General features: G+C 35.9%; 1 protein-coding gene across 1 annotated transcript in view; it reads left to right on the plus strand.

Moving 5' to 3' along the window:
- Nucleotides 1-27,729, plus strand: part of unc-13 (protein unc13 homolog) — a 1,321,962-nt gene that overhangs the window by 1,156,845 nt on the left and 137,388 nt on the right. Inside the window, exons 35-36 of the mRNA XM_090372343.1 lie at nt 13,858-13,946; nt 23,865-24,081. Of these exons, the coding sequence (XP_090228469.1) occupies nt 13,858-13,946; nt 23,865-24,081 (306 nt within the window). The remainder of the gene's footprint in view (nt 1-13,857; nt 13,947-23,864; nt 24,082-27,729) is intronic.

Consider the following 27,729-nt stretch of genomic DNA (forward strand, 5'->3'; position numbering starts at 1 on the left):
GCACCCTTTAATATAATTGGATAAGATCCCTTCTACTCCAGGTGCCTTCCTTATATTTAACTTCAACAATTTCTCCTCCACTCAGTTATCACAAAATCACTTAGCTCCCTTTAGAGTTTGATAAACTTCTGGCATTTCCCTCATTGAATAACTTCTCATATGTTAATGTAGATGCAAAATACACATTCAGTTTATCAGCTACCTGAGCTTGATCATCAATAGTCAAGATGATCCTGCAATGCATCTCTGCAACGAAGAAACTAACCATCACAGAGCATTCAAAGACCTGGTGGAATCCAAAAGTCTGAAAGCTTCCACACTAAACAGAATTTGCACAAAAAGCAGAAAAACTCCGTCTCACCCATGGACAGAATTGCCTTCTCCTGAGCTAGGGCACTTTTTATTAGGAACAAGAGGGAGGTGATAAAACTTCACCTAAAGGCTACTATAAATAAGGTGAAGCCCTTCCATAGAAACCAATCAGAGGACGCCTTTGACTCACTCAATCTGAGCAGTTGACTCAGCCACATAACTAGGTTCATCACTCAACCAGAATCCACTACACCAATGGAATTCCCAACCAATCTGATTTCAACAGACCCCTTAAATTCAGTTCACCTCACCAAATACCAGTTGATCGATGCAATGAATAGCTTAACATCCAGCCGCATCCGATGCCGACAGAATTCCTCAGTTTATGCTGAAATGTCTCAGTACATTTGTTGTTAAGCCTGTCCTCTCATTTAACAAGATCCTTAATCAAAAATTCTTCCCTCCTATGTGGCATGTCTATCTAGTAAGACTGCTGCCGAAAATACGCTCTGCTTCTCAGCCAAGTCACTTCCGTCCAATTTCTTCTGCATCAAGCCTATTAAAGCTCTTTGAGAAATCTCTTCCGAGAATGTTAACCACAGAAATTGTGCTACGCAGTCAAGATCTACTGCTACAAATCTAGTCACCACCACTACCAAGATCCTTGAGGCAGTTGAGCACCATTAAAATATCACCATTACGTATTTCGTTGTCCAGGCAGCATTTGATTCCATATCCATTCATGCATTAGCAAGGCTACTACATGAGTATTACTTCATTGGTAGAGACGTGCTCTGGTTTATTCAGACAATGCTTGAGAACAGGACCATTATTGTTTGCGATGGCAATTTGCATTACACCAGGACTATTACAGCTGGAGTCCCACAAGGCAGGGTCCTGTCCGGAATCTTGTTCTCATGCTGTTTGTGATGGGCCGAACTGATATCATCACCTTTGCTGATGGTACAGCCCTGGACACACTGCTGAATACATTAATGCCTTAATCCTTCAGAAAATTCGGAACCTTGAGGCCTTCCTCTCCTGTTTCAGCTTCACATCAATCCTGAGAAGTCAAAACAGTTGACTTTCTCTCACAAACGGAACCCAACAATAGTGCAGCCCATTAGCCCATTTTAAGAGGATCCGCAATTTCTGCCATCCAACAGCATACAGATCTGGGCATTATTTTTGATCAAAAGCTCTCCTTTCTACTGCACGTAGACCACTTGAAAATAAAGTTCTGTCGACTCCAGCGGATGATTAAACAACAACTTATACACGCCCATGACCAGGCTGTTGGGTGCAGATATATTAAGATGTGTTTATCCGGTCATACTCTAAGCACCGAAGTCTGGACTTCAAATGCTATGACCCATCTTAGACGGATTTTCACGGGGGAATTCTGGCTAATGAAGTGTGCCATATAGAAATTTTGGCTTTCCCCTGCACCAAGGACCACCCAAATGGCAGCAGCTCATCTGGGTGGTCCTTGGTGCAGGGGGACTCTTCCTGCCATCATTCACGAGAGAAGACTTGCCGTCAAAATGATGGTTAGCATTATTTCAGTACCAGATTTCTAGGCTAACTGCGGATGGAGGATCCCAGTGCTAAGCATTAGGGCCAATCCAACCCTTCGGGCCATTCAAAGCCGGTTAAAATTATCTGATCAGTTCTTATCAGTGCAAATGCTGCAGGACATACATACACTCCTTGGACAGCGACCTCTACAAGTTAGCAGTAGATAAGAAATATAGGCAGAACATACTCAGTCAACTTCCTTCCCAGGATCACGTCACCTGTCCATCGCTCCAGTGTTCAAACCTTTCTAGAGTCATGATGCTGTTTTTGTTTTTTGTCTTATCTTTGTTTATTATGTTGTGTAATTTCTTTTATGTAAACCCCTGGCTTGTAGCCATGAAGGGAGTTATTATTATTATTAGCCCTATGTTGCAAGGAAACCTGAGGCTTATGCTGCACCAGCCAAAAAAAATTTCTGAGTTACTCTGAGAGAGAGAGAGAGAGAGAGAGAGAAGAATGATGATATCCAGCTCAGGACCCTGGGTGTGTGCCTAGCCCATACTTACCAGATGTGAGCCCCTGCGGTTAAATATATACAGCAATGTGCCTTCTGTATATAATAAAGAGTTCTTCTTCAACCCATCTATGTTAAGTGGTCCAATTTGATTCATCCCTTGCCTTCTAGAGTTTACATAAGTAAAGAACTCTTTGCTGTTTTTCTTTGCATCCTTTACCAAAGATTTCTCATAATCTGCCTTCACCTGCCTAACTTCCTTTGTGACTTGAATACAGACTAGTTTATCTGTTTATCTGCCATAGGCTTCTGTGTCACCTGATACTTTATATGCATCCCATACATTTTTCTTCTCTGCCATGAGCCTCATTAATTCATCTGACATCCATACCTTGAACAGTATTTCTTGCTATGAAAAGCCTAGTAGCCTCCAAAATTAAGTCTCAGAAGGCTTCGCATTTAGAATTTAACATTGGTAACATCATCAGTTGATCCCACTGTACAGAATTTAAAAACTGTCTGAGACCCCTTTACGAAAGCAAAAGCCCTTTGCTTTAGCCTTGATGGTAGTTACATCTTTAAGTATTTCCCACAACAGTACCTTGTGATCACTGTCACCCAGTGGTTCCTTTATCTGCAAATTCTTAATGCATGAATAATCATGCTGATAATCAGTCAAGAGTATTACTCCCTCTGGTTGCCTCTCGAACATGTTGCTGTAGAAAGAATCATCCAATAAAATCCACAAAAGCCTTGCTAGTGCATGAGTGACCAACCCACAAATTCCAGTCAATATCCGGAAATTAAAATCCCCCATTATAAGACACTCGAATTAACTGGCCCGCTCTATTTCTCTGCACAATTGCTCATTATGCTCATCAGATTCATTAGGCCTATAACACACACACACACACACCTACTCTCATTTTTCCTTTCCCAGTGTTTGTCACACCAACAGACTCAACATTGCATTGTCCATCAACATCAATTGGATGCACTTCCTTAGATTTTATGTGTTTCTTAACTAACAGCATAACCCCTCCTCCTTTCCTGCCCTGTCTATCTTTTCTGTACACATTGTACTACCCAAATTCCAGTTCTGCACTGCTTATGTCTGTGTGACACCATGTCTCTGATATCCCAACAATATCTGCCTTTGATGTCATGACTAGCACTTCAAGCCCATCAAATTTATTAACTATACCCCTAGCATTAGTGTACATGCAAGTATACATGCATCTGTTTCTACTCTTAGTTACCCTAATACACCCCATGTATTTATTTGTTCCACTGTGATTCCCAGCAGTCCTGGAAATCTCCAGCCTTGCTTTCCAGGCTGCTGCTCATTCTAATAGAAGCAGTGCAAGAATCACTTTTGTGTCTGCCTGCGGCAACTATTAACATTTTAGTATGTGTATCCCTACAAGCTAGCAGTTTTCTGACCCACCTAACACTGCCTTGATAGCATCAGCAAATATTTTCGCACCCTTTCTATTTAAGTGCACCCCATCCCTGTAGAAGCAGTCTCTCCTGTCAGCAAGCACAGACCAGGCTGAAAGGCCCTGAGTGCCAAGGGATAGTGTCCAAGCAATTTTTCCCAAATGATATATAGAGCGATTTTTGACAGTGATTTCATTTTGTTTAATTTCTAGTGCCTTTATTATTATCAGTTCACTGTAAGTGGTTCTGTACTTAACAGATTTTGAGTGAGAACCCAGAAAGGGAAATCACCTTTCTTTTCTTTGTATATTTATTAGCTTTCTCACTAACCAACTAACTTCGCTAGTCGCTTGGTCACTAGGTGGCACCGCTGCTGCCTCCACGTGGTGGGGCCGATAACCTTGGGGGAAAAGTTATCCTCCAGGGCAAAAAGGAGCAACCATGGACATAAATGAGTATCCACCTTTAGAGGCTTTAAACTCAAAGCCAGACACATCAACCAATAATGACATGAACCAACCAAATAGACTTCAGAGGGAAGAACAGTGCCATGACTTGCCAAACTTTTTGGCAATACACTCCCTCTCCATGCAACCTGTAGGCAAGCTATCACCATTTCTAATTCAAAGATATTTAGAATCCATTGCTGGATTACCAAAAATGGTGAAAAGACTGCAATCGGGAGACTTCCTAATTAAAACAGCTTCCTCTAAGCATTCTGAATGGCTGCTAAAAACAAAGACGTTTGGCGGACTGCCAGTATCTGTTACTTCCCACAACACCTGAAATTCATCTAAAGGTGTTATCACAGAGTGGGACCTACTTACAGTCTCTGAGGAAGAACTAGTTCAAGAGCTTAGCAGTCAAAAAGTGATCAGTGCCAAACGAATAATGACAAAAAAAGATGGAAATCTCGTTCCTACTAGATCCATCATCTTAACATTTAGTACCCCAGAATTGCCATCCACAGTAAAAGCTGGTTATTTAAATTGCCGAATTCACCCTTACATCCCAAACCTGATTCGTTGCTTTAAACGCCAGAAATATGGGCACTCTCAGCAGGCGTGCAGAGGATCTGTCCAATTTCTGGATCAAAAGACCAAATAGATTGTTCAGCCTCATCTCCCATTTGCCCCAACTGTAAAGGAAGCCACCTTGCTTTTTCAAAATCATGTGGAATGTGGAAAACTTGAAAAAAAATTCAAAAATACAAAATTGAACATAAAGTCACATATCCTGAGGTACGCAGACTGATTATGTTGACCGTGCCTAGTCGATCTTATGTGTCTCACACCTGAAGCTATTCGTCAACTGCAGTTCAAACAGATATGTCAATATCGCCCAACACTTCTCTTGCTAACTGGGTTAAAGCAACCCTATCAGCATGTGGAAAAGACATTCCTAAAACTAAAATCATTGAAACCACTAACACTCCAATCAGTATTCCAACTGACACTCCTGGCGCCTCCGTAGCCAGGTGGGCAGGAGCAGCAGTGCGTAGTACACACTTCTTGATTAGACCGGGATTCGAGCCCGTGATCACCAAATACGGAGGATGTGGAAAGGTCAGGGAATGACCACCGCATATCCCCGGAGCAGTATGGTCTTAGTTGCTAATGCTCCTAAAAACCAAATAAACAAACAAAAAATTGACACTCCAGTGGTCTCGAGTGACATAGAAAAATTGAAAACTGCTAAAGACTAAGAAAACCAAAGCACCCACTAACAGTATGGAAGTGGATGAATGCCAAGGTTATGAGGAACCCGTCTTGGAACTTCATGCCAATGACACAATAGATACTGGACACCCCATGTGCCCAAAAAAGACTGGAAGAAATGCCCCATACAAAAAAAAAAAAAAAAAAAAAGTCAGATGAATCTTCCACAACTAAACCCAAATAATGCAAAACATCATACAATGGAACTGCAGAGGACTAAGAAGCCATTCAGATGACTTGAAGAATTTAATCACCCAATTTAATCCCATAGGTGTATGCGTACAGGAAACATTCCTATCACCGCAGATCTCGCCAACATTTTCAAATTATATCATGTACAGACGAGATAGAAGATCAGAATCTCCTACACGTGGAGGAGTACCTATTCTTATTAATTGAAATATTCCTTCTAGGCTAATCCAGTTATGAACCTCCCTAGAAGCTGTGGCAGCTCATATTGAAGTTGGTAATTCAGTTACTCTTGTTTCTATTTACATTCCACCATCTCTGCCATTTCCTTATTAAGAACTGGATATTATCCTCACACAACTCCCAACACCAATTTGCCTTTTCGGTGATTTTAATGGCCACCATTCATTGTGAGAATCCACTACAATGGACACAAGAGGCAAATTGATTGAGGAGTTTTTGAATAACAGTGATCTAAATTTACTAAACTCTGAGGTGCCTCCATAGTCAGGTGGGCCGGAGCAGCAGTACATAGCACACGCTTCTTGATTAGACCAGGGGTCGAGCCCGTGACAACCAAATACAGAGGATGCGGAAAGGTCAGGGAATGACCACCACCTATCCCCGGAGCAATATGGCCTTAGTTGCAAATGCTCCTAAAAACCAAATAACAACAACTAAACTCTGAATCTCCCACATGCACCTACCTACAGGATCCACTTCTGTAATTGACTTGTCAATTTGCTCACCGTCCATTTTTCCAATCATGACGTGATCGGTGTTAACTGATCCCTTTAATAGCGATTATTTGCACATTGCAAACAGGGTAACTGTAAATCCAGACCATCGATCCACTTGGAAGTTTAGAAAGGCGAACTGGGATGGCTATTCTGCCCAAATATAACATCAAAGCAGCTGCAGAATGGCATAAAATCAACTTCTTCACACGGCACTCCTTCCCATACTACCAACCTTTTACATTACCAGAACTCAAAGAATCATTAAATAGATCATACAATAGTGCCACAGGCCCAGATGGTATTCATTACATTATGCTGAAGAATTTACATGAAAAGGACTTTCTTACTTTGTTGATCTTCTACGATTGAATTTTCTATGAAAATGCTTATCCTTCTTCCTGGCGGCATTCTTTTATTATTGCCATACCAAAACCAGGAAAAGATCCTACCCTGGTTCAAAATTATAGGCCCATATCTCTCATGAGCTGCTTGGGTAAAATTTTCGAGAGGACTATTCATAGTAGGCTCACTTACATCCTGGAGTCACAGAATCTCCTGCAGATCATTAGTATGGCTTTCCAAAAAATAGATCAACCCTAGATGTACTCATCAAAGCCGAATCTCATATCCGCAATTCCTTTGTCAGGAAACATCTAGTTATGGTCAACTTAGATCTTGAAAAGGCATTTGACGCTACCTGGCATCATGGTATTCTTATGGATCTTTACCATCTGGGATTTAGGGGCCATTTGCCTGAAATAATTAAAAATTTCCTGCAATTGCGCGCTTTTCAGATCCGGTATGAAAACATACTTTCTGCTTCTCCCGTTCAGGAAGGATTCCCACAGGGATTGATACTTAGCTGAACATTTTTTGCAGTTTCAAATTTATATGTATGCAGACAATCTTACCATCTCCTGTCGGTCTCAAAGTATCAATACCATTGAATGCCAACTCCAACTTGCCATAACCAAAATAGAATCCTGGACTTTTAGAAATTGTTATCAACTATCAGAAAAGAAATGCACTGCCACCCGCTTTTGCAAGAGTCAGGCTCTTCATTCTGATCCTGAATTACAAATCAACAATACTCCATTTCCACTTTCTACTACTGTCAGATTTCTTGGTCTTATATTAGATTAGACAGCAAGCTTAATTTCCAAGCTCCCATCACCCAATTAAGAAATGTTTGTCTAAAGCATATGAACATACTTTGGTCAGTCTCGTCCATGTCTTGAGGAGCTGATCGATATACTTTAATTCACCTTTACAGAACTTTTAACCCATTCGGGCTTAGATTATGGTTGTCTAGTATATGACTCTGCCAGAAGCACTACTTTGCAATGTCTAAATATCATCCAGCACAGTGCTCTGAGGGCTATGCTGGATGATATTTAGACATTCCAAAGTCTTTATATCGAAGTGCATGATCCCCCATTACCTCTTCGTAGGAAAACATTACTGCTCCAATACACTGCTAAAAATCCAGAGTCTTCCATCGCACCCCAGTTGGGAGTACCTTTATAATACTTGGTTGGATTTTTTCTATGAGAGCAAACCACATGAAAATAGACCTGCTTCACTCAAGATTAAACAGCTTGTTCAGAATTGGAATATTGATTTAAGTTATATTTTTCAGGAACACAACTGCTCCTGTTCTACCTTGGACATAAGTTTCTGCCTCTTACGATGTACATTTTCTTCAGTGAGGGAAAAATAGCATACCTTCTTGCAATATCTGGCAGTTGCATTCAGCTCACACTACTCTGAACTTCCGTGCCTGTAAAATCTGACAGATCGAAAACTGCCAGTGCAGTAGGTGCTGCTATAGTTTTTCCTTCATTTACTGCTACAGCCTCACCAACATTAGCCTTCAGCGTTTTCCCTGTTGAGTTATCCATCTCACCTGCCATAATTTACACATGTCTGACATAAGGAAGAATTTCTTATCTTCCCACCCTAACTTGAAATGCATTCATTCCCAGGAAATATCGAAGTGCATGATCCCGCCATTACATCTTTGTAGGAAAACATTACTGCTCCAATACACTGCTCAAATCCAGTCTTCCATCACACCCCAGTTGGGAGTATCTTTATAATACTTGGTTGGATTTTTTCTATGAGAGCAAACCACATGAAAATAGACCTGCTTCACTCAAGATTAAACAGCTTGTTCAGAATTGGAATATTGATTTAAGTTATATTTTTCAGGAACACAACTGCTCCTGTTCTACCTTGGACATAAGTTTCTGCCTCTTACGATGTACATTTTCTTCAGTGAGGGAAAAATAGCATACCTTCTTGCAATATCTGGCAGTTGCATTCAGCTCACACTACTCTGAACTTCCATGCCTGTAAAATCTGACAGATCGAAAATTGCCAGTGCCGGTAGGTGCTGCTGTAGTTTTTCCTTCATTTACTGCTACAGCCTCACCACCATTAGCCTTCAGCATTTTCCCTGTTGAGTTATCCATCTCACCTGCCATAATTTACACATGTCTGACATAAGGAAGAAGTTCTCATCTTCCCACCCTAACTTGAAATGCATTCATTCCCAGTTAATTTCCTGCAATGTGTTCAATCAGTTTTTGCTGGATTCCTGGTCATTCTGGTATTTCAGGAAATTAAAGTGCTGATATTGCCGCTAAACATCCTCAACCCACTCTCTCACAACATCCTCAAATTCCTTACAGCAACTATAAGCCTATCATTTGCAAAGCATGCTACGACAACTGGTCACAGAAGTGGAAAAGTAATGGATCAAGGGCCAAATCTCAACTTATTTCATAAAAGGAATCATATATTTCACCGGAATGAAACCTGAAAGGTTTTATCGCCTCTATTGTACTTTCCCATCTAGTTTCACTCAATGGTTTAACTATTAATTTATTAACATTTTCGATTAAAAGAGACCATCTTGTAGATCCACTCATAGATAGCCTGTATTACTCTAAAAAATGATACAGCGATGTGAGATGATTTAGCAGCATTTGATGGTAAGATTCAAAGAGTGAGAATGGCAAGGAACAAAAAATGCTCGATTATTTACCTCAAGAACATTGAGGTAAATAATCCTTTTTTGAAACCCAAATGTTTGCCTTTCATGTTTGAAGCATTGTCATATCCTTGACCATGTTACTGATGGAAATACCGGACTTTTCAAGTTCCCTAAAAATAACCTCGGTAAGTTCTGACACAGTTGTTTACTCGACCAGAATGAAATTCAGAAAATTCTCACAAATTTCTGCTACTTGATTTGATATTGAGAAAACATTACTATTGACATCTGTTCAACTTTGCTTATGTCTGGAGTATAATCAACATCTATCGAATAATATTTTGCCTGCTTTAAATTTTCTAATATCTTATTTTACACTGCGGACATTAGCTATATTAGTTCATTTTTAACAGTTTACCCTAAATAGTGGTTATGGAATTCATTAGATTTTACTCTTTGCAAATGCTCTACAATGCAAGACACTGGTTCCGAGAAATTTGACTATGCAAATAGTCTTTCTAATACTCTTTGCCAATAACGAGTTTTAGCACTCAAATTTTGTTGAAAATGTGAATCTAATGTTTCATTACGTGATGCCCTTTTCTTGAGTTCTATCCATTTCTTATGCAATTCAAAATGAATTGGTGAGGTTTTATGCTCTTAAGGGGTTGACTCAAATTTCTCCAATTATAACCATCACATTTCTCTATTATAACCATCCTGATCAAGAGAAATTTTTGTCGAGCTAAAGAGTTTGCAAAAAAAGCAAAACGCTGGGTTTTTAATTGATGATACACAAGCCATGTTCTGGTAATCTCCTCTCCATTTCTCAATTTCCTTTTGACATTTGCAACAGTAAATCTATGGTTATTTTTGTCTTTAGGGTAACTAAAATCAGCACTTGGCTTTTCCGGTCCTTTTAAAACTGCTTTTAATCTAAGTGAATCTGTCATAATAGATGACCATGTTGCAGGATCTGAAATATTATCGATGATCCCATCAACACATTCTTCTCTAAGATCTGAATTTATTATGCTATCTGCCACTTCTGCAGCCACATGCAAAGAAAGATCATCTTTCCTGTCTTCTAAAACCACAGTTTCACTTATTACGGATTCTCTCAAAGCTAGCTCTTCTTTTTAGAATTTTTTCCAAGACCCTGATTGCTTTTTAATTTCCAATTGAGTCTTAGCCTTTCTCTTGTGATATTCGACACCCGATAAATTTTACATCCAAGAATCGTTCTTTTAACTATAAAATAATAAGGAATAATGTTTCATTTTTTATAATTATGAAATCGAAAATAATAAATAATACTAACAACTGTTGTAATATTATTTGATATTTTTGTGGTGATAATCTATGAAATGAATCGTAATGATCATTATCATAATCGCAACAATAAAATTTTGTGACTAACTTGATGAGAAATAAACCTAGAGGTCTGAAATTCCTCAGAGTATCAGTTTTAATGAATATCTACTGTAAGGTATAAAATAATTTCTCAGACTATTGTGGGTTCTAATTAGGATTAAGATAAGATAAAAGGTAAAAATTACAGTTTTGTTTTGATTGTTTTAATTTTTTTATTCTTTAATATATGTAGTATCAAGATATTATTACAAATATAGTGCTAAAAAACACAATTAATGGATTCTGATTCTTGCCATTGATCCGCTTTTATTAAATTTATATTCGAGTTTTTGTAGCTTTTACAAAATTTCTACAATTACTTGTATCGTTGACCTCGGCAATTGCAGTGCAGTGGCTGCAAAGGTTACATTAAAAATAAGATTCAAACTTTCCCGAAAAAGAACAAAGTTATGGATTAAATGCAAATAAATTGGATGCTACTTATTTCTTTATTACAAATAAGATTGGAAACCTATTTTTGTCTCTCTTATTTCAACACACTACCTCAGATAATTTAATCTCCGGTAATTTTCAATCTTCTGTTTATTTTTTATCAAGCCATGCAATTTATTCATTTAAAAACCAAATATAACTTCCTTATAAATTATATTCATCAAATTCATTAAATTATAGGGGATGCACAGGAGAAAATCAGGTAATTTATAATGTTGAAAAAGCTGAATTATAGATCTTAAACATAAATGTTGTTAATTTCTTATTAAAACGGTATATAAATTCATTAAAATCATAAAATGTTTCCATTGAACCAATCTAAATGTAATCGGTACCTGTTTAGAATGAATACACTTAGCAATGAGGGGGTGGGTGGCGAGCATCAGCGAATAGGAGACGTCCTCCTATTAAGTTAATTAATATATATTAAAAGAACTCAATATCTTTTTAGTAAGCCTATGTTTCCAAATGATATGGCAAACATCTTTGCCTGTTACCATTTGAATGTCTTTGCTGATTTTCAGTAGTTTCAAATACAGCAGAATTAAGATCATTTCCAGAACTTTGTAATTTAGATTCGGTGCCCTCAAAATTTCATGCCCCAAGTGATCACTTGGTTAGCTTAAACTGTCGGGCTGGCCCTAACTAGTGGAGTCCCTGAAGGTTTGGTGTTGGGACCATGGATGTTTTCTTTATTTATTAAGATACTGGTGAAATTATATCAGGTTTAATGTCCAAATTTGCAGATGATACAAAGGTTGCCAGGGTTGTTAATGACAATGATGATGGTACCCTGCTGCAACAGGATCTAGAAAAGTTGGGCAGATGTGCTGAGAGGTGACAACTGAAGTTTAATATTCACAAATGCAAAATATTGCATATGGGTAGCAGTAACCCCAGAGTAATGTTGCTATACTGGGGAGGGGAATAATTGTGCAATCAGATATGAAGTTTTCTGAGCAGTGCAGACAGGCTTGCAAGAGTAGCTCACATGGTCTTGGCAATGATATACAGGAATTTTTCTTGTAGGGATAAAGAGGTCATTATCCCTTTGTATAAGGCAGTGGGCAGGCCACACCTTGAGTATTGCATACAGATCTAGAGGCCTCATTTTAGGAAGGATGTAGAGCTGCTGGAACAAGTACAGAGGAGGGCAACAAGATTGGTGAGCGGAACAAATGGTTTCTCATACCTAGAAAGGCTTTAAGTTCCACTAATTGCAGTGTCCGGAGTCTAGGCACTTGCGTGGTGATATGATTGTGATGTATATGGCCTTTAATGGTTTGATCGAGCTCAGTGCTGATGGGATTCTTTCTCTTGCTCAGATTATGCACCTGAGAGGGAATAAATTCAAATTGAGGAAAGACAATTGTAGAATAGATGTGTGGAAATTTGCCTTTAGCCAGTGGGTGGTTGATTGCTGAAACAAGCATCCATCTGTCGGTGTGGAAGTTAACAGCTTAAATAAATTCAAGGCAGAACTAGACAAATGTTTATAGTGAATGGCTGGATGAAATGGGAAAAGGGGTTTTGTTTTTTGTTTTTTTGGGCTGATGCTGTATAAGCTTACTTTGTTGCATCATATGCCTCTACTAATACTAATGTCACAGAGCCAAAACCTAAGTACCACTTACAGTTTTGGCTCTGTGAATACAATTAGCAAAAGTTTTAAATTTATGAAACATTGCACTCTTGCTTCATTAAACATAATTTATTTCACTGTCTTTATTGTCCACAGGTGCGGAAATGTTTAAAGGATAAATGAGTTTGCACAATAACATGGCTTGGGAACTATCCAGACCTCAATCCACTTGAAAATTGTTGGAATAAAATGGTGTTTCAGTAATGCAAAAGAAACCAGTAACACTTAGAGAGAACTGCAGGAAACATTAATCCACGTTTGGTACCATTAGATTTCCCAGGAATACATTCAGAACCTCGGTTGATGCCACAACAATATGCAGTGATGTAGCATCATCAAAGCAAGGGGTATGCCAATGAAATATTAGTTTACATTTTGTTGTGTTTTTTGGTTATATAGAAGCCTGTTCTAGTATGAGCAAAGTAATGAAAAAAATCACTCTTTCTTAGATTTTTTGTTATTATATGAACCATAAGTAACATTCTTTTATTTTGGAGCAAAGTACTTATTTTATTGTATATTTATCCATAAAGTATAAAAGTAAATTTTTCTTCGATTAATAGTTTCATATATGTATTGTTATTACTTATTTTCTTTGAGCTATTTCTAAAATATTAGCTGCCAGTATAAGGACAAACATCCTAAAAAATAAGGTGATGCAATTTTTTTGAGCACTACTTAGGACAGCCAAATAAAAAAAAAAGAATTAATTTTTAAAAGGATTTATTTTAAAAGTTTTCATTTTCACAAAATTTATAAATTTCATGAAGAAAATCACTCCACATAGCCCACTACCAGCAAAAAAGTTTCCCCCTCACTGGCCCATACATTTTTAAGAAATTCGCTCCAGAGAAGATCAATTATCACATATATGTTCATGTGTTTGTGTATGATATTTCCTTTCTCCTTTTCTATTGTAGTTGGAAGCTGATGCAGCAAATATCCTGAAGGAGTTGCAGCAGGCTTTGAACACAGTTTTAGATGATCTTAGTTGTGTATTTGCTAAGAGGTATGTTCATGTCTGTCTGTCTGTCTGTGTGCGTGTGTGTGTGTGTGTTATTGAATAACTGTGTATGAAAGTACAATAAGGATTTCTGATTCTAGTTCATGTTTATGTAATATGTCTTGCGGGATTTTTTTAATTGGAAATGATACTTAATTATTAATTCTGTTGCTCATAATTTTTTAAAAATGTTATTAGTATTTTACATGGAAAATTATTAGTGTAAATCATGTATTTTTTTTCTTTTATAGGTAATAATAAAATCAAGTATAAAATATAGTTTATCTTTTTTATATTTATTTTGTTTATTTATTTCATTTAGATGTAGTTTTTCATTTCGTAGTTACTTGCTCTATATTGCCAGAATTTTTTTCCCCCTAATAATTTAACAACTAGGCTTTCTGAAGTTCAAAGTGAAATAGGTCATATCATTTAATAGCATTGTTATTAATATTGGACGGCAAAGTACAAGAAAGCTGGAATTTTGCTGCATCAGCCAAAAAAAAAAAAAATGCTGGATATATTTTGTTTGCATCCTACTCTAGGTATCAATCTAGCTGGCCTCTGCATTTTTCAGATGCCATTCCTCCTCCTCCCACCCAGAGTCAGCTTATTTCAATGATTAACAACTCATTTTCTAGAGCAAAACTTCCAGCAATCCAGTACTCTTTCCCTTAATTTTACAAGGCTATTAAATGACAAGACTAGACTGCACACAGCCACTATACAACAAGTACCACCTATGAAACAAAGGCACAGCAATTGACCTTGAAAACCAGTAAGACATATTTTCATTACCTTGTGTTTTTGAGGTTTTCCAGAAAATGACAAACAAAAGAATCAAACTCAAAATTTTAACAAAACATAAGAAAATACCAACTGAAAGTTACGAGTTGTTACATCAAGTTTATGAGGAAGATACGTCAAGTGCTCACATGTATGAATGGCATAAAAGATTTTTAGAAGGAAGAGAGATTGTGAAAGAATGAATGACCAGATCTTCCGGTATCCATGAAAACTGGTTAAAATGTGGACTGGGTTAGGACTAGAAGTGATCACTATTCAAGCATTAGGATGGTTTCATTTCAATGTGGAAAAAGAAACAGTTAGACAAATTTTAACTGAAAATATAGGAATGAGAAAAATGTGTGTCAAGACGGTAACAAAAATTTTGACTGAAGATCAAAGAATGAGAAAATCTCAAGTTTGCAAAGATATGGTGAAAAAAAATTGAAGATGACCCAGACTTTGAGTGCTATAATTATTTGTGATGAAAGTTGACTGCTCCAGTATGACCATGGCTCTTGTTTTCTTTGATATTACAGGAATTATTATGCCTGAATATGACCCATCAAATCAACTGTCAATCAAACATACTACATTGAAGTTCTGACAAGGCTGCATGAAAAAACTCAAAGGAAGAGACCTGAATTGTGGAAGAATGGTTGGATGCTCCATCAAGACAATTCACTCTCTGTTCACCATTTCTAGCCAAAAAAAAAACAATCTGTGTGTGTGTGTGTGTGTGAAGCCCCCGTGTGACTTTTTTCTCTTTAATAAATTGAAAAGTGTACTTAAGGGAACCCATTTTCAGTCCACTGAAGACATTCAGAAAAAAATGACTGAGGTGTTGTTAAAAGGGCTTACAGATGATGACTTCCAGAAATGTTTCTGTGTATGGTAAAAATGTATGGGAGTAATGTACGGAACAGTGTGGTGCAAGCCCAAGGCAATTAGTGTGAAGGGGATAACTTGTGTGGTACAAAAATTTCATTGTATTCATTTTATTGCAACATTCTTGTTATTTAATAGCCACACCTTGTACCCCCCCCCCCCCGAGTCTAGCATCCATTACTTCTGTGAAAATTTCACCTTCGTTCATTTTACTATTCCCACTAAGATACCTAGTTATCAAGCTCTGTAGCCCACTTATTCAAAGTCTCTCCCCTATATGGGCACACACCTTTTAGCCAGTCTCGCCAGGTGGGATTGCTTATCTTTGGACCTTTTCAAGCAGCTTCATAGTACTTTTTTAGGTGTGGCCTTCTTGCTTCTATATGTATTTCAAGTGTGGTCTCACCATTGCCTTTTATATTGGAATTACAACAACTCTCTATGTCTACAAACATTTTCTGAATAAATCATCAACTTGACTCCATAGGTCTTCCTTTGCTCGCTCTCTGAAATCTATGGAGAATTTCATATCTGCATGGATTGTAGCCCCAAATCCTTTTTTCGTCTACATTCTGAATTCAACCCCTCCAGGTGTCATTTGAATGAGTTTCCATCCCAGTCACTATGCTGGCCTTTGCCCATATGTAACTAGTTCTTGTATGTATGGTGTAACAAAAATCAAATATCTAGTAGGTTAAATAAACAAAACACAAAAATCCTACTTGGGTCAATTCAAATAAATAACAAATAAAACAAAAAAATAAATCTGCCTTAGAAGAGCAACCATTTAGCCTCATGTTGGGGATGGGCCATCACATGCCCACCACGAATTTCCACCCCCACCATTAGGAGATAGGTCAATACTTTCTAGCTAGGTTTGCTCTTCTTTTAAAAATGTTAGACACAAATTCAGAGTAGTTCGGAGTTTTTTTTGGAAAATCTTCCAAAAAAGTGAATTATTGTGTTACTGTGTGTTGGTAAAAGTTGAAGTTTCGGATGTTTTTAGCATAGCAACATGAAATCTCTGCCTGCAATTTATAAAAATAGCTTTGATGCTTGAATGACGACTAATATTTTTGCTTCATCATTTCATCTAACATGCTAGATTCTTGGATAAATAAGTTGAAGGTATATAAGTTATTTTGGGGTTGTAATTTCCCCAAGTGTAAAACATATTTTTCACCATTAAATTACATGATCCATCTAAATATAGCCGACATTTATCTGACCATCCCTGAATTCTGTCCAGGTTATTCTGTGAGAAGTGTCGCCTGCCATTGGTCATTTATTACCCAATAGATGACCAATAATTAACATCATATGAAAATTGTGATATTATGTCTTGTAGCCCTTCATCATTGCCATTTGAATGAGCTGCTTTTGCCCATATGCAACTAGTTCTCATCTGTGTCTTGTAACAAAAACTAAACATTTAGTATTTCAACCCTCAACCCATACATGGTACTAAGTAATATAATTTCTGATACCTCCTATGTTTGGGGGTTTCATTTAAAAAAAAAAAAAAATAATCATTTGCAACAATGGTCTCAGCATGTCTTTGATAGAGAGGGGAGGGCAGGCTACTTCTTGCTCTAGCCTATGCTGCAAAGTGATCAGCATGGGCCATGTTCCAGCTTATATAGCGATTTGTTATATAGGGGATTCCCAGGTACCCAAGAAAGTATCTCAAAGCATTTGATTGCAGAAAATATTCTCTCCTGTCAGGATATACTGAATAATGCAGCATATATGATTATAAACACACCATACATTTTTTATTTTTTGATGGGAATTGCACAAAATAGAATTTATCGGAATTCCTGTGTCTGTAGGGCACAAACCTGTAGCAGTACTACAAACCGCAAGTACGTCTGTGTGTGAAGTCGAAGACAACATATTGGATCGCATCTAAGTGTAGCTGACACATCATGTCCTGGTGAAGTGTGGTGGTTCCAAACGAAACGCCATGCAAATTTCCCACTGACTCAGTGAAATGGTCTGAAGAAACAAATGTTCCAGTGACAAAACTCCTATACATATTCATCAATAAGTCAATGTATGTAGTATAAAAGTAATTTGATTACACAATTATGTAGCTTAATACAACATAGCAGCAATTTTAAAATGCATTTCAATTGCTCTTGTGTGTGCCTTAATTTCAGATTGATTTTGTATATTTTTTCAGAATTATTGGTCATACCAGAATTAAATATGACGAGAAGGAAGTATCCTAGTGGAAGCCGAAAACATAAACTGAAAGAAAGAAGACTGGCAGAAGATTCAAAATTTCAAAAACTCTCTTGTTATATCACAATGGAAATTAAAAACTCTGATGGTCAAAATCATGAAGATAAGGAAAAAAACTATGATAGCCAAAAAAATATTGATAATGAAAATGACAACAGAAGAGATAAAGAAGATCATGAGAATCTGAACACTCCCAAACAGGAAACGAAAAAGCAGAAGGAAGATGAAAGTAATAATAACGAAAAACACAATCTGTACTGTCAACAGAGCATGTACGATTAGCAGCAGCTTCATTTTGATGAATTCATTGACTTTATTTGTGGATGATTGTTATGAAGGTTGGCAGAGTTGTAAAACCATGGTAATCAGGGTATGTTACTGAAACATGATCTAGAAAAATTAGGCAGATGGGCCAAAAAGTGGTAATTGAAGTTTCATTGACAAATGTAAGATATTGCATATGGGTAGGAGCAATCCCAGAATAACATACCAACTATGTAGTACCACACTCAGGGTAGCAGAGTCATCAGTACTGCATACAAGTCTGAAGGTTTTGATTTACGGAGGATGTGGATCTATTGGAATGGATGCACAGAAGAACACAGAGATTAGTGAGAGAACAAAAGGGATGTACCAAGAAGCTTCAATTCTGCAAATTGCAGCATCTAGAGGCTAGACGTCTGCGAGGAGATCTGATTGAGGCGCTTAAGGCTTTGAATGCATTGAGTAAGCTCAATGCTGTGGCATCCTTACTCTTGCTCAGGCTATACATGCACGAAGGGGCATATATTCAAGTTGAGGAAGGATGGTTTTGGAATTGATTTGTAGAAATTTGCCTTCAAGAGGGTGGTTAATTGTTGGAACAACTTGTATCTGCTGTTGTGAAAGCGGTTAGTTTGAATAAACTGAAGGAAGAACTAGACTAGTAGAGGGGAAGGATCGGTGATGTGGGAAGTTCTGTTTTTTATTTATTATTATTTTTTTTTATTTGGTCGATGCTGTATAAGCTTTCTTTCTTGCAACATTTACCACTTAAGTACATTACAAATACCATAGTAAAATTCATAATCTCCTTTTTTCTGGATAACACCACATTTTGAAATTATAATTTGTCAATGATATACAAGGATTTTGTCAATGATATACAAGATTGTCAATGATTGTCTAGTATTGTCAATGATATACAAGAATTTTGCTAGTAGGGAAAAGTAGGTGATCATCCTTTTGTATAAATAACCAAATAACAAACAAACAACATACAGACTAGCTTATATGTGCCATAGGCTTCTTTGTCACCTGATAATTTATATGCATCCCATGGATTTTTACATTTTTCTTCTCTGTCACGAGCCTCATTAATTCATCTGACATCCATTTAGGTCTAAATCTTGAACAGTATTTCTTAGTTGGTATGAAAAGCCAGTGCTAATTCCTTCCAGGGCTAATTCCTTGAAGGCTTCCCATTTAGAATTCACTGTTTTTAACATAATCAGTTGATCCCATCTATTTACTTCTTCCCAATAAACACAGCCCATGTATTTACTTCTTCCATGATGACTCCAGCAGCTCTTGAAATCCCCAGCAACTTGCTCTCTGGGCTGCTGCTCATTACAATAGAAACAGTGCAAGAATCACTTTCACCTCTGCCTGTGGCTATTGTTAATCTTGTAGTGTATGAATCCACCCAAGCTAGCAATTTTCTGACCCACCTAACACTGCCTCGACAGCATCAGCAAATATTCTTGCACCTTTTCTGTTTAAATGTATCCCATCCCTGTAGAAACAGTCTCTCCTGTTCGCAAGTGCAGACCACACTGAAAAAAAATTCTACCCCATGAGCCTTGCACATTCTCTCCAGGGCCGAACTGATTGATAAGACTCTTATCATATACTCCCTCCTATCATATCTGGGCATAATTTCAGACACTTTCAAATTTAATCCTCACTCACTGCTTTTTCTCAACATTGCATTATAGTTTTTAAGTAAATCATCAGATTGCCTATTCTTAATATAAAGATAACTCTTCTACAATTCATTAACTTTTGACACTGGCAGATATAACCTGGCTGTATTCAACTTCTTATTGCATAAAAATTTTCCCCATGTCTGTGACAGTCAAGTCTGAGAATAACTACCTCCTGTGGAACCACTGTATCCTTCATATAGTGATTCTGCCATACAACCAAATGAATGAGGTTAGGTTCTTACCTTGAGGTTAGTATCTGAGTACTTGATGAGTTCCTTGATTTAATCCCTTTCTGGGAAATGGCCATTTTTTAAAACATCAAATTTGTCTAATAAAATACTGAATTCCATTTAATTTGCTCAATAACCATACCTAAGACATACAGACATAATATTTTGTTACAGTCAGGGCTATCTGTATCACACGCAGCATGCAATACGCCATGACAGACCATGGCAGCCTCACTGCTTTGCTGTAAGGCATTATTTCAAATGAAAATTTTAAATTAGTCCCACTGCACTATACCTGAATACCATAGTATTGGATACCACACCACAGATATTGGATCCGCGTTGGCAACACAAATTGACATATTGCTAGGAACATCAATAATTACACTGACCGACAAAAAAAGTTTTTTCTTATCTCCAGAGCAAAAGGTAGATTCTGAAGGAAATTTATCTGCTGATTCCAAACACACCAGAATTATGACCCTTATTATGTCTCGATCAAAAGTTATACTGAAATTTTAATAATTGAATGAATGACCAATTTCAAATATCATATAGTAACACATATACTATCTTAAAAATGAGTCTGATTCATTTTAAGTACTTTTAAAATCAGACATATAATGTAATTTCTTACAAATGTTTGCCACGCAGAGAGTTTTTCTTATGTCTATTTTGCTTTCCCTCTTAAGAAACCAGCAATCTCCCATCATGGCAGTATCCAAGCAACCTTGGTACCAGTCTTCCATCTCAGATATGTCACATTGAAAGCTTTCCCTTGCTGATCACTTTCATCTCCCAATTTTCTTGCACCCTTTCTGTTTAAGTAATCCATTAAATCCACAAAAGTCTTGCTAGTGTGTGAGTGATCAATCCACAATTTCCAGTCAATGTCTGGAAAGTTAAAATCCCCCATTATAAGACATGTTGATTTACTGTTTCGCTCTGTTTCTCTGTATAGTTGTTTGTTGTACTCATCATAGTCATTAAGGCTATAACACAGTCCTCTCATTTTTATTTTCCCAGTGCTTATTTCACACCAAACTGACTTAACATAGCACTGCCATCCATGTCAACTGGATGCACTGGTTTAGATTTAATATATTTCTTAACTAAGAGCATAACCTCACCCAATTCACTCCTCTCCTGTCTTTCCTTTTTTGTACACACTCTCTCTCCATATTCAAATTCAACTTTGCTGAATGTCTGAATGACACAATGTCTGCATCTGATGACAATCAGTACTTCAAATTCATCAAGTTTATTTACTATGCTCTTAGCATTAGTGTACATGTAAGTACACATGCACCTGTTCTTACTCCTTGTGACCCTGACACAGCTCATGTATTTACTTGTTCCATGATAACCCATAGAAGGGCTTGAAATCCCCAGCATAGTCTCCCCTCTCCAAAGAGGGCACTGACTCTCTTTAAAAATTACAGCTGTGAATTACAGGCTCCATAAAAGCAATGTGTTTGCCATTTTATTTACCTAATTGTTATTTTATATTGTACTGTATAAGTATCCTTATAGTTCTAGTTATGCTGGTTATATTTAATTTAGATAAGAGTTTTTGTAGATTACTGCTTAATATACGTAAAACCATTTTTTCGTTTGAATCTTGCAGCCATTATGTGTGTACAGAGTGGTAGGGAATTCAAATTTTTAATTGTGGTAACTAGGTAGCTCTAACGTAAAAATATATAGCGTAATATGCATCACTGCATTTAAGATTCTATTGGATAGTGTAGTATTGACAATTAATTAAGTAAATTTATTGATCTTATTATTTTAAAATATCATGCCCCAGACTAGACAGCAAAGCAATGGGCACAAAGTGGCATGAGTGCTGTGACTCGTGGAAGAACTGAGGGGGATGATTCTCCAACGCATCACAGCCTAAAAAAATGTGCAACTTTTGAAATGTTTGCCGAACTCTCTAGAACAGAACCTGGCCTCAGATGATGCCATCCCAGGCCAGGTGGCATCGTCGACATGTGTTATCGAACACGCCGGGCTTATTATTATATTAGCCATATGATGTAATGAAGCCTGTCTTTTGCTCCACCAGCCAAAAAAAAAAAAAAAAATTCTAAGTTACCCAGAGAGAGAAGGGAATCACCGAGAAAGAGAAGGATGGTGATATCCAACTCAGGACCCTGGGTGTGCCAAGCCCATATTCACCAGATGTGAGCCCCTGAAGTTATTTATTTGATTGTTCAAAGATTTGTGGGTATTTTCTTTTGGTTTTTCGTTTTTTATTTATTTATTTTTATTTATTTATTTTTTTTTTTTTTTTTACTATTATTATTTTATTTTATTATTATTATTTTTTTTTTTGTTAATTCTTATTATTTCTGCATTAAAGCACAATGATTATTTGTGTGTTTTCTAAAATTATCTGATTAATGCAATTAAAATAAACTTTAGCCATGTCATTTTTTGCAAAAGATTTGTTTAGTACAGTATATCCCATTTTGTTAAGGACAGTTTACTATTCAGTAATGGTTAGTTAGCCTTTTGATAATTTATTGTTGTCTTAAAACAATATTTACTGATAATTCCATCTGAGATTTCTAAAGTAACTACTTTATGATCAGAGGGAATAAATCCATGTATTACTTTAACGTCGAAGTTAGTTCTTGAAAATATTAAGTACAGTATGTTTTCACCATGCTTAAGGCCAAAAGCTGCTTTGTGCCAAAAAAAAAACGCATAAATATCCTTAAGTTCCACAATAAATTTGCAGTATCCATAATGGAAGTTAGAGACATTCAATATTTTGAAGTTTAAAATCACCTATCACAATCAGGGCAGAAAAGATTTTTATTTTATGGAAAATATGTTGGATATGCCAACTCTCTGGATTTATGATGATATGCAGTGATTTTTGATCAGAGAACTAATAGATGTGCAAGGAAGCATAAAATATGAAGTTATTGCAAGTCATTCTTGGCATTTTAATAATTCCTTATAGCAATGCTGTGTTCAGAAAAATTTTCAAGAAATAATACGATTTTCCTACTGCCTACAAAATAACAATTTATGCTTGTTCCCAGCTTTTTGAAAGTCAAAATTTGGCAGCTACAAGTCAGTCAAATTATGAGGAGGCTATAAAGAAATGAATAGTTTAAGATACTTCAATTTCTGTATAGTACTCTCAGTGTGCATTTGTGTATTTTATGTGTTTGCCGGTGATCACTCAAAAAACACTGTTTTAACTAGACACTAGTAGTTTTTTTACAAATCTTCCACTGGTCCTGCCTATTTGCATTGGAATTATTCCACTCCTTTCTGTTCACTGATGCCTTATTTATAAATAATAAAACACCAGTAACATAAACGAAAAAATAAAACCATTTTATTGGTTGGTACAAGAATACATAACAATTGAGTTTCATGATGCCTCAGGAGTCTTTCAGAATAGTTGAAAAGTATTTTAGAAAGCCAAAGATATAAAATATTGACACCCACTCTTCTAAAAATAGCTCACTGCAACTATTTTGCAGTGAGCTATTTTTATGCCCTTTCAGTTACCTTTATTTAATAATTAATGTATTCTTCCTTCAAAAGCAAATACATTAACGCAAAATTTTTATAATAAAAAATATAAGGTGCAACTTTTACACATTTCTATAGATGTAAAAAAGTTGAAAAAACTATACACTGCTTTTTTTACATATCTGTGTTTAAGGGTAGGAATTTAAAATTTAAAACTGCTTGATCTCCTTCTGTAAAGAAATGTTTTATTGCTTTTTATAAGTAAATAGAAAAATTATTTGAAATGTCTTTTAATCTATTTATAGCCTAGAGCTGACAATTAAACAGAGTATGCAAGAACTCAGTGCACTGCTATCTGCTGTTAAGGGTGCAGGTCAAGTGTCTATGAACCAGGTATCTCAACGAAATGAAGTCACTGCTGATGCTGATCATGTTTTGCATCCTCTCATGGATATACTTGATGGAAAGCTTTCAATGTTTGCCCAAGTCTGTGAACGCACAGTACTTAAAAGGCTACTTAAGGTACATAAATATGGAATTAAATTGTGTATACAATAGAACCTCAGAAATCTGGCATTCAAAAATTCAAAACTTTTTGAATATTTCTCCCAGGGTAGTCAGTTGTACAAGGACAGAGGGGAAATAGGCTGGCCAGACTTGATAAAAAAAAAATATGCAGGTGCCAGATTTATGCATTATATTCCATTAATAATTTCCAAACATCAATTTCTTTTTATTTTACTTATTTTCTGGACTGTATGCTACTGTTATTATGTTTGTAACATATAAATGTACTAGTTTGCAGTATAGGACTTAATAGTATAGTGAGTATTTAGTTTTTAATGCAATTCAATTGCTGACATTATATTGCACTACAAGTGACCCCTGCTTAACACTGATAATTCATTCCGGAAAAACAGAGTGCAAAGTGAATCCATGCTAAGCGAGCGCTGCATTCCCATAAGGTAACATATGTATCTGTGAGTTGCGATCAGTCCCATAGGATATTTCCTAATCAATAATAAATGGTAGTGAAAAGATGCACAAATGTCAGTCAAAATATTTAATATTCAAATATTTGTACATAATTCACTGAATTCTGCATTAGATATTATCTTCAATAAAATTAGTTAAAGTCTCTCCATTTCAATCCTAATAGCCGGCCTAGCCCTAGTTTCTTGCAGTGGAACAACTGTCTTTCCCACTGCTAAAATTAATTCTTTATTTTTTATAATTGTTCTTACAGTTAAACTTGCCAGTCCTAAATATGGCACACATCCACTTGTCATTGACAGGAATCGATTCGCTTCAAAACATCTAATTTAATTTTCAAATTCAGTCTTTTTCTTACATTTATAGTCATCATACTGCGTCCAGACGTTTCTTTTTCATTCTTATCCGTCATTATTAACTCTTCAAAAATGTAACTGCATTGGTTGCATTAATTATGATACAATGTTCGAGTAAACTGTCTGTTATGCACAATGTCACTGTACTGAGTGATGACTAGACTTCGGATAAATGCATATAATGCAAATATTACAAGCAACATACTTGATCATTTTTTAAAATGTTGATCTTGGAACTAAGTAACAAGTCACTGTACTGCAATTAAATTAGCGTGCGCGAAAATTTCACTGAGTGTGGGAAAATTTCTAAAGTCGGCGTGAGAAACGTTTTAATGCTGTTTTGCTATTCATTTTCAAGCTGTCGACTCCATGAAATGAAACGATTTCATTTAATATGCCAAAAATGCAATCTGTAAAAGAGCATTATAGTGATTTGTGACAGTGTTAATAGTCAGATACGGGTTATAATATAAGAACAGTGTTATAGCGAATCAGTGTAAAGCAAACCGCGTTATAACGAGGGCCTGCTGTATTTATACTTCATATTAAAAAATGTGCACTATTTATACTTCGTATTAAAAAAAAATATTCTATAATTACAGCACCCATAGTGGTCGCAGAATTCAAACCCACAACTTTTATTTCTTTAGTAAATATGTTACCTGCTGGACCAACCCAGCAATACAGATTAATGTTTTGGCTTATCACTGGCAACTATCATTTTGTTGTGATTATAGGGATCCGAGCTCTGTATTATCAAATAAAAATAACAAATTAACTCCTGAATACTTAGGCTGTATGCATAACTTTCAAAAATCCAGACTTTAAAAAAAAATCAAAAAAATGGCTTATGCCGGGTTCTGAGGATGCAGGCTTTATGAGATTCTGTATTATGTCATTGTCTATAAACTTATTTTTTTAGGGTATAATTTGGTATCATAACTCCTGTTTTCAGAGATCTATTTAGTTTCAGGATTTTTGTACACCTTCATTTTTTCATGTTAGATTTACATTTTTCTCTTTTTAAATTTTTTAACGCCCACAATAAGTTTTGTTTCCAATTGGAAGTTTTCTTCCAATCTACTGCTTGGCTGCTCATTTAAATTCCATACATCCATTCACCACTCAACACAAGATTGCTAATAGGGCTATCTGCTAGTCACAGTAGTGCCTAGAGTTTTTAATGGTTAACAGATCATCTAATGTATGATGTTATCCTACTGAAAGCAATAGTAGTTAATCTAGATTGACTATATGGAAGTTGTAGCCATTCCTAAAGACCCATGTCTAAGAACTTTCACCATCACTGGAGAAATCACTGCATCCTCTTCACTTGACTGCAAAAGTTAATGTGCAGCAGCATTATATTAAAACTGTTTCAAATATTACAATATCCTGTGTTTGAAACTGTCTCCCTTTTATTAATTATATTATATTTATATATTTTTATTATATATTTATATTTTGTTGAATGAATAAACATCCGATACTGTTGCAAAAAAAACATGATGTTACTATAAGAAATATGGGTCTGTATATTGTTAAACCACCTGGTTAAGTATCGAAAAAAAACTTTCAAATGATTAATCAAATAATTCACAAAAGAGAGAGAGAGAGACTCAATCTTAATAAGCTGTCATCTTTAGCATATTTGATTCATTTAAACCACATCTTAACCTTGAATTGTTGAGGATCTTAGTCTACTTTATTTTCAGCAGTAATGCAGCTTAGTGCCATGCTGTTTACTTTTTTCATTTTCCGTTAGTGATTTGAAATGTACCCTAATGAAAACCTATCAAGATTCAAGATACTTTTTTACGTCAACATTATTAGTAAAGTCCAGATAGTCGATCAAAATGGCATAAATGGCTATTTTTATATCTCTTGGGCTTTAAGTGTCTTTTCCTTCATTATTTTGTCTATTTTTCCTTCATATACTTGAACTAGCACATGGAATTTCCATTGAAATATTGGAACAGTAATAGAAATAGGAAATTTATATGTGAGATGAGCAGATATACAATCCACAAACATACAAGGCATTATTTTCTGAATAAATCATATACTTGAGATTTTTTGTGTGTTGCTTGATACTATAAATAATAGATGTGGAAAATAAAAAAGTATTGTTTTTATTCGATTAGTATTGAAAAGCACTGGAAATAATATATAAATTTCTCATTCCCCCCAGTTTGTTGTTATTTACTGGTATTTCATAGTGTGAGTGATGCACATGAGCAGCACAATCAAGGTTGGCCATGTATTACTTTTGTACTTTGCCCTATCCCTCTGCAATATTTATTATTATTATTTTTTTATCTAATTTCATGGAAAATGATAATGTGAAAAGTGAGTACAGTAGAGCATTGATTATTTAGAATGACTGTCATGCTCTTTTCTGGTTAATCAAACAGTGAAGAATATTCTAAAAAGTGCACATTTATTGTATTTCCAATTTCTGTCTTTTATTTAGTCATTACATGCCTTTTTAATAGATATATATTTATGAATTTAATATACCTATACCTATACATAAACCTATAAACATTCGTATTTAAAATATATGTACACATACAGTAATTTGCATTTAAAAATTCAGTTACACAAGACATATTTACTGACAGTTATTTTTACTCCTGTAAGTTCATTAATATATAGGCACATATAGTATTTATTTTATCAGGAAACATTTAACAAATAATAGTATTCAGAGAATCATAATCTGAAAGGCTTAAGATCATCGAAACACCACTCACGAATAAGTTAGGAAATTTTTATAAAGAAGAATGAAAATTAAGAGTCAAAAAACCATTAAAAAGTA

Source organism: Mastigoproctus giganteus, chromosome 4 (genome assembly GCF_048544385.1).
Source record: "Mastigoproctus giganteus isolate SK-2022 chromosome 4, ASM4854438v1, whole genome shotgun sequence".
NCBI lineage: Eukaryota > Metazoa > Arthropoda > Arachnida > Uropygi > Thelyphonidae > Mastigoproctus > Mastigoproctus giganteus.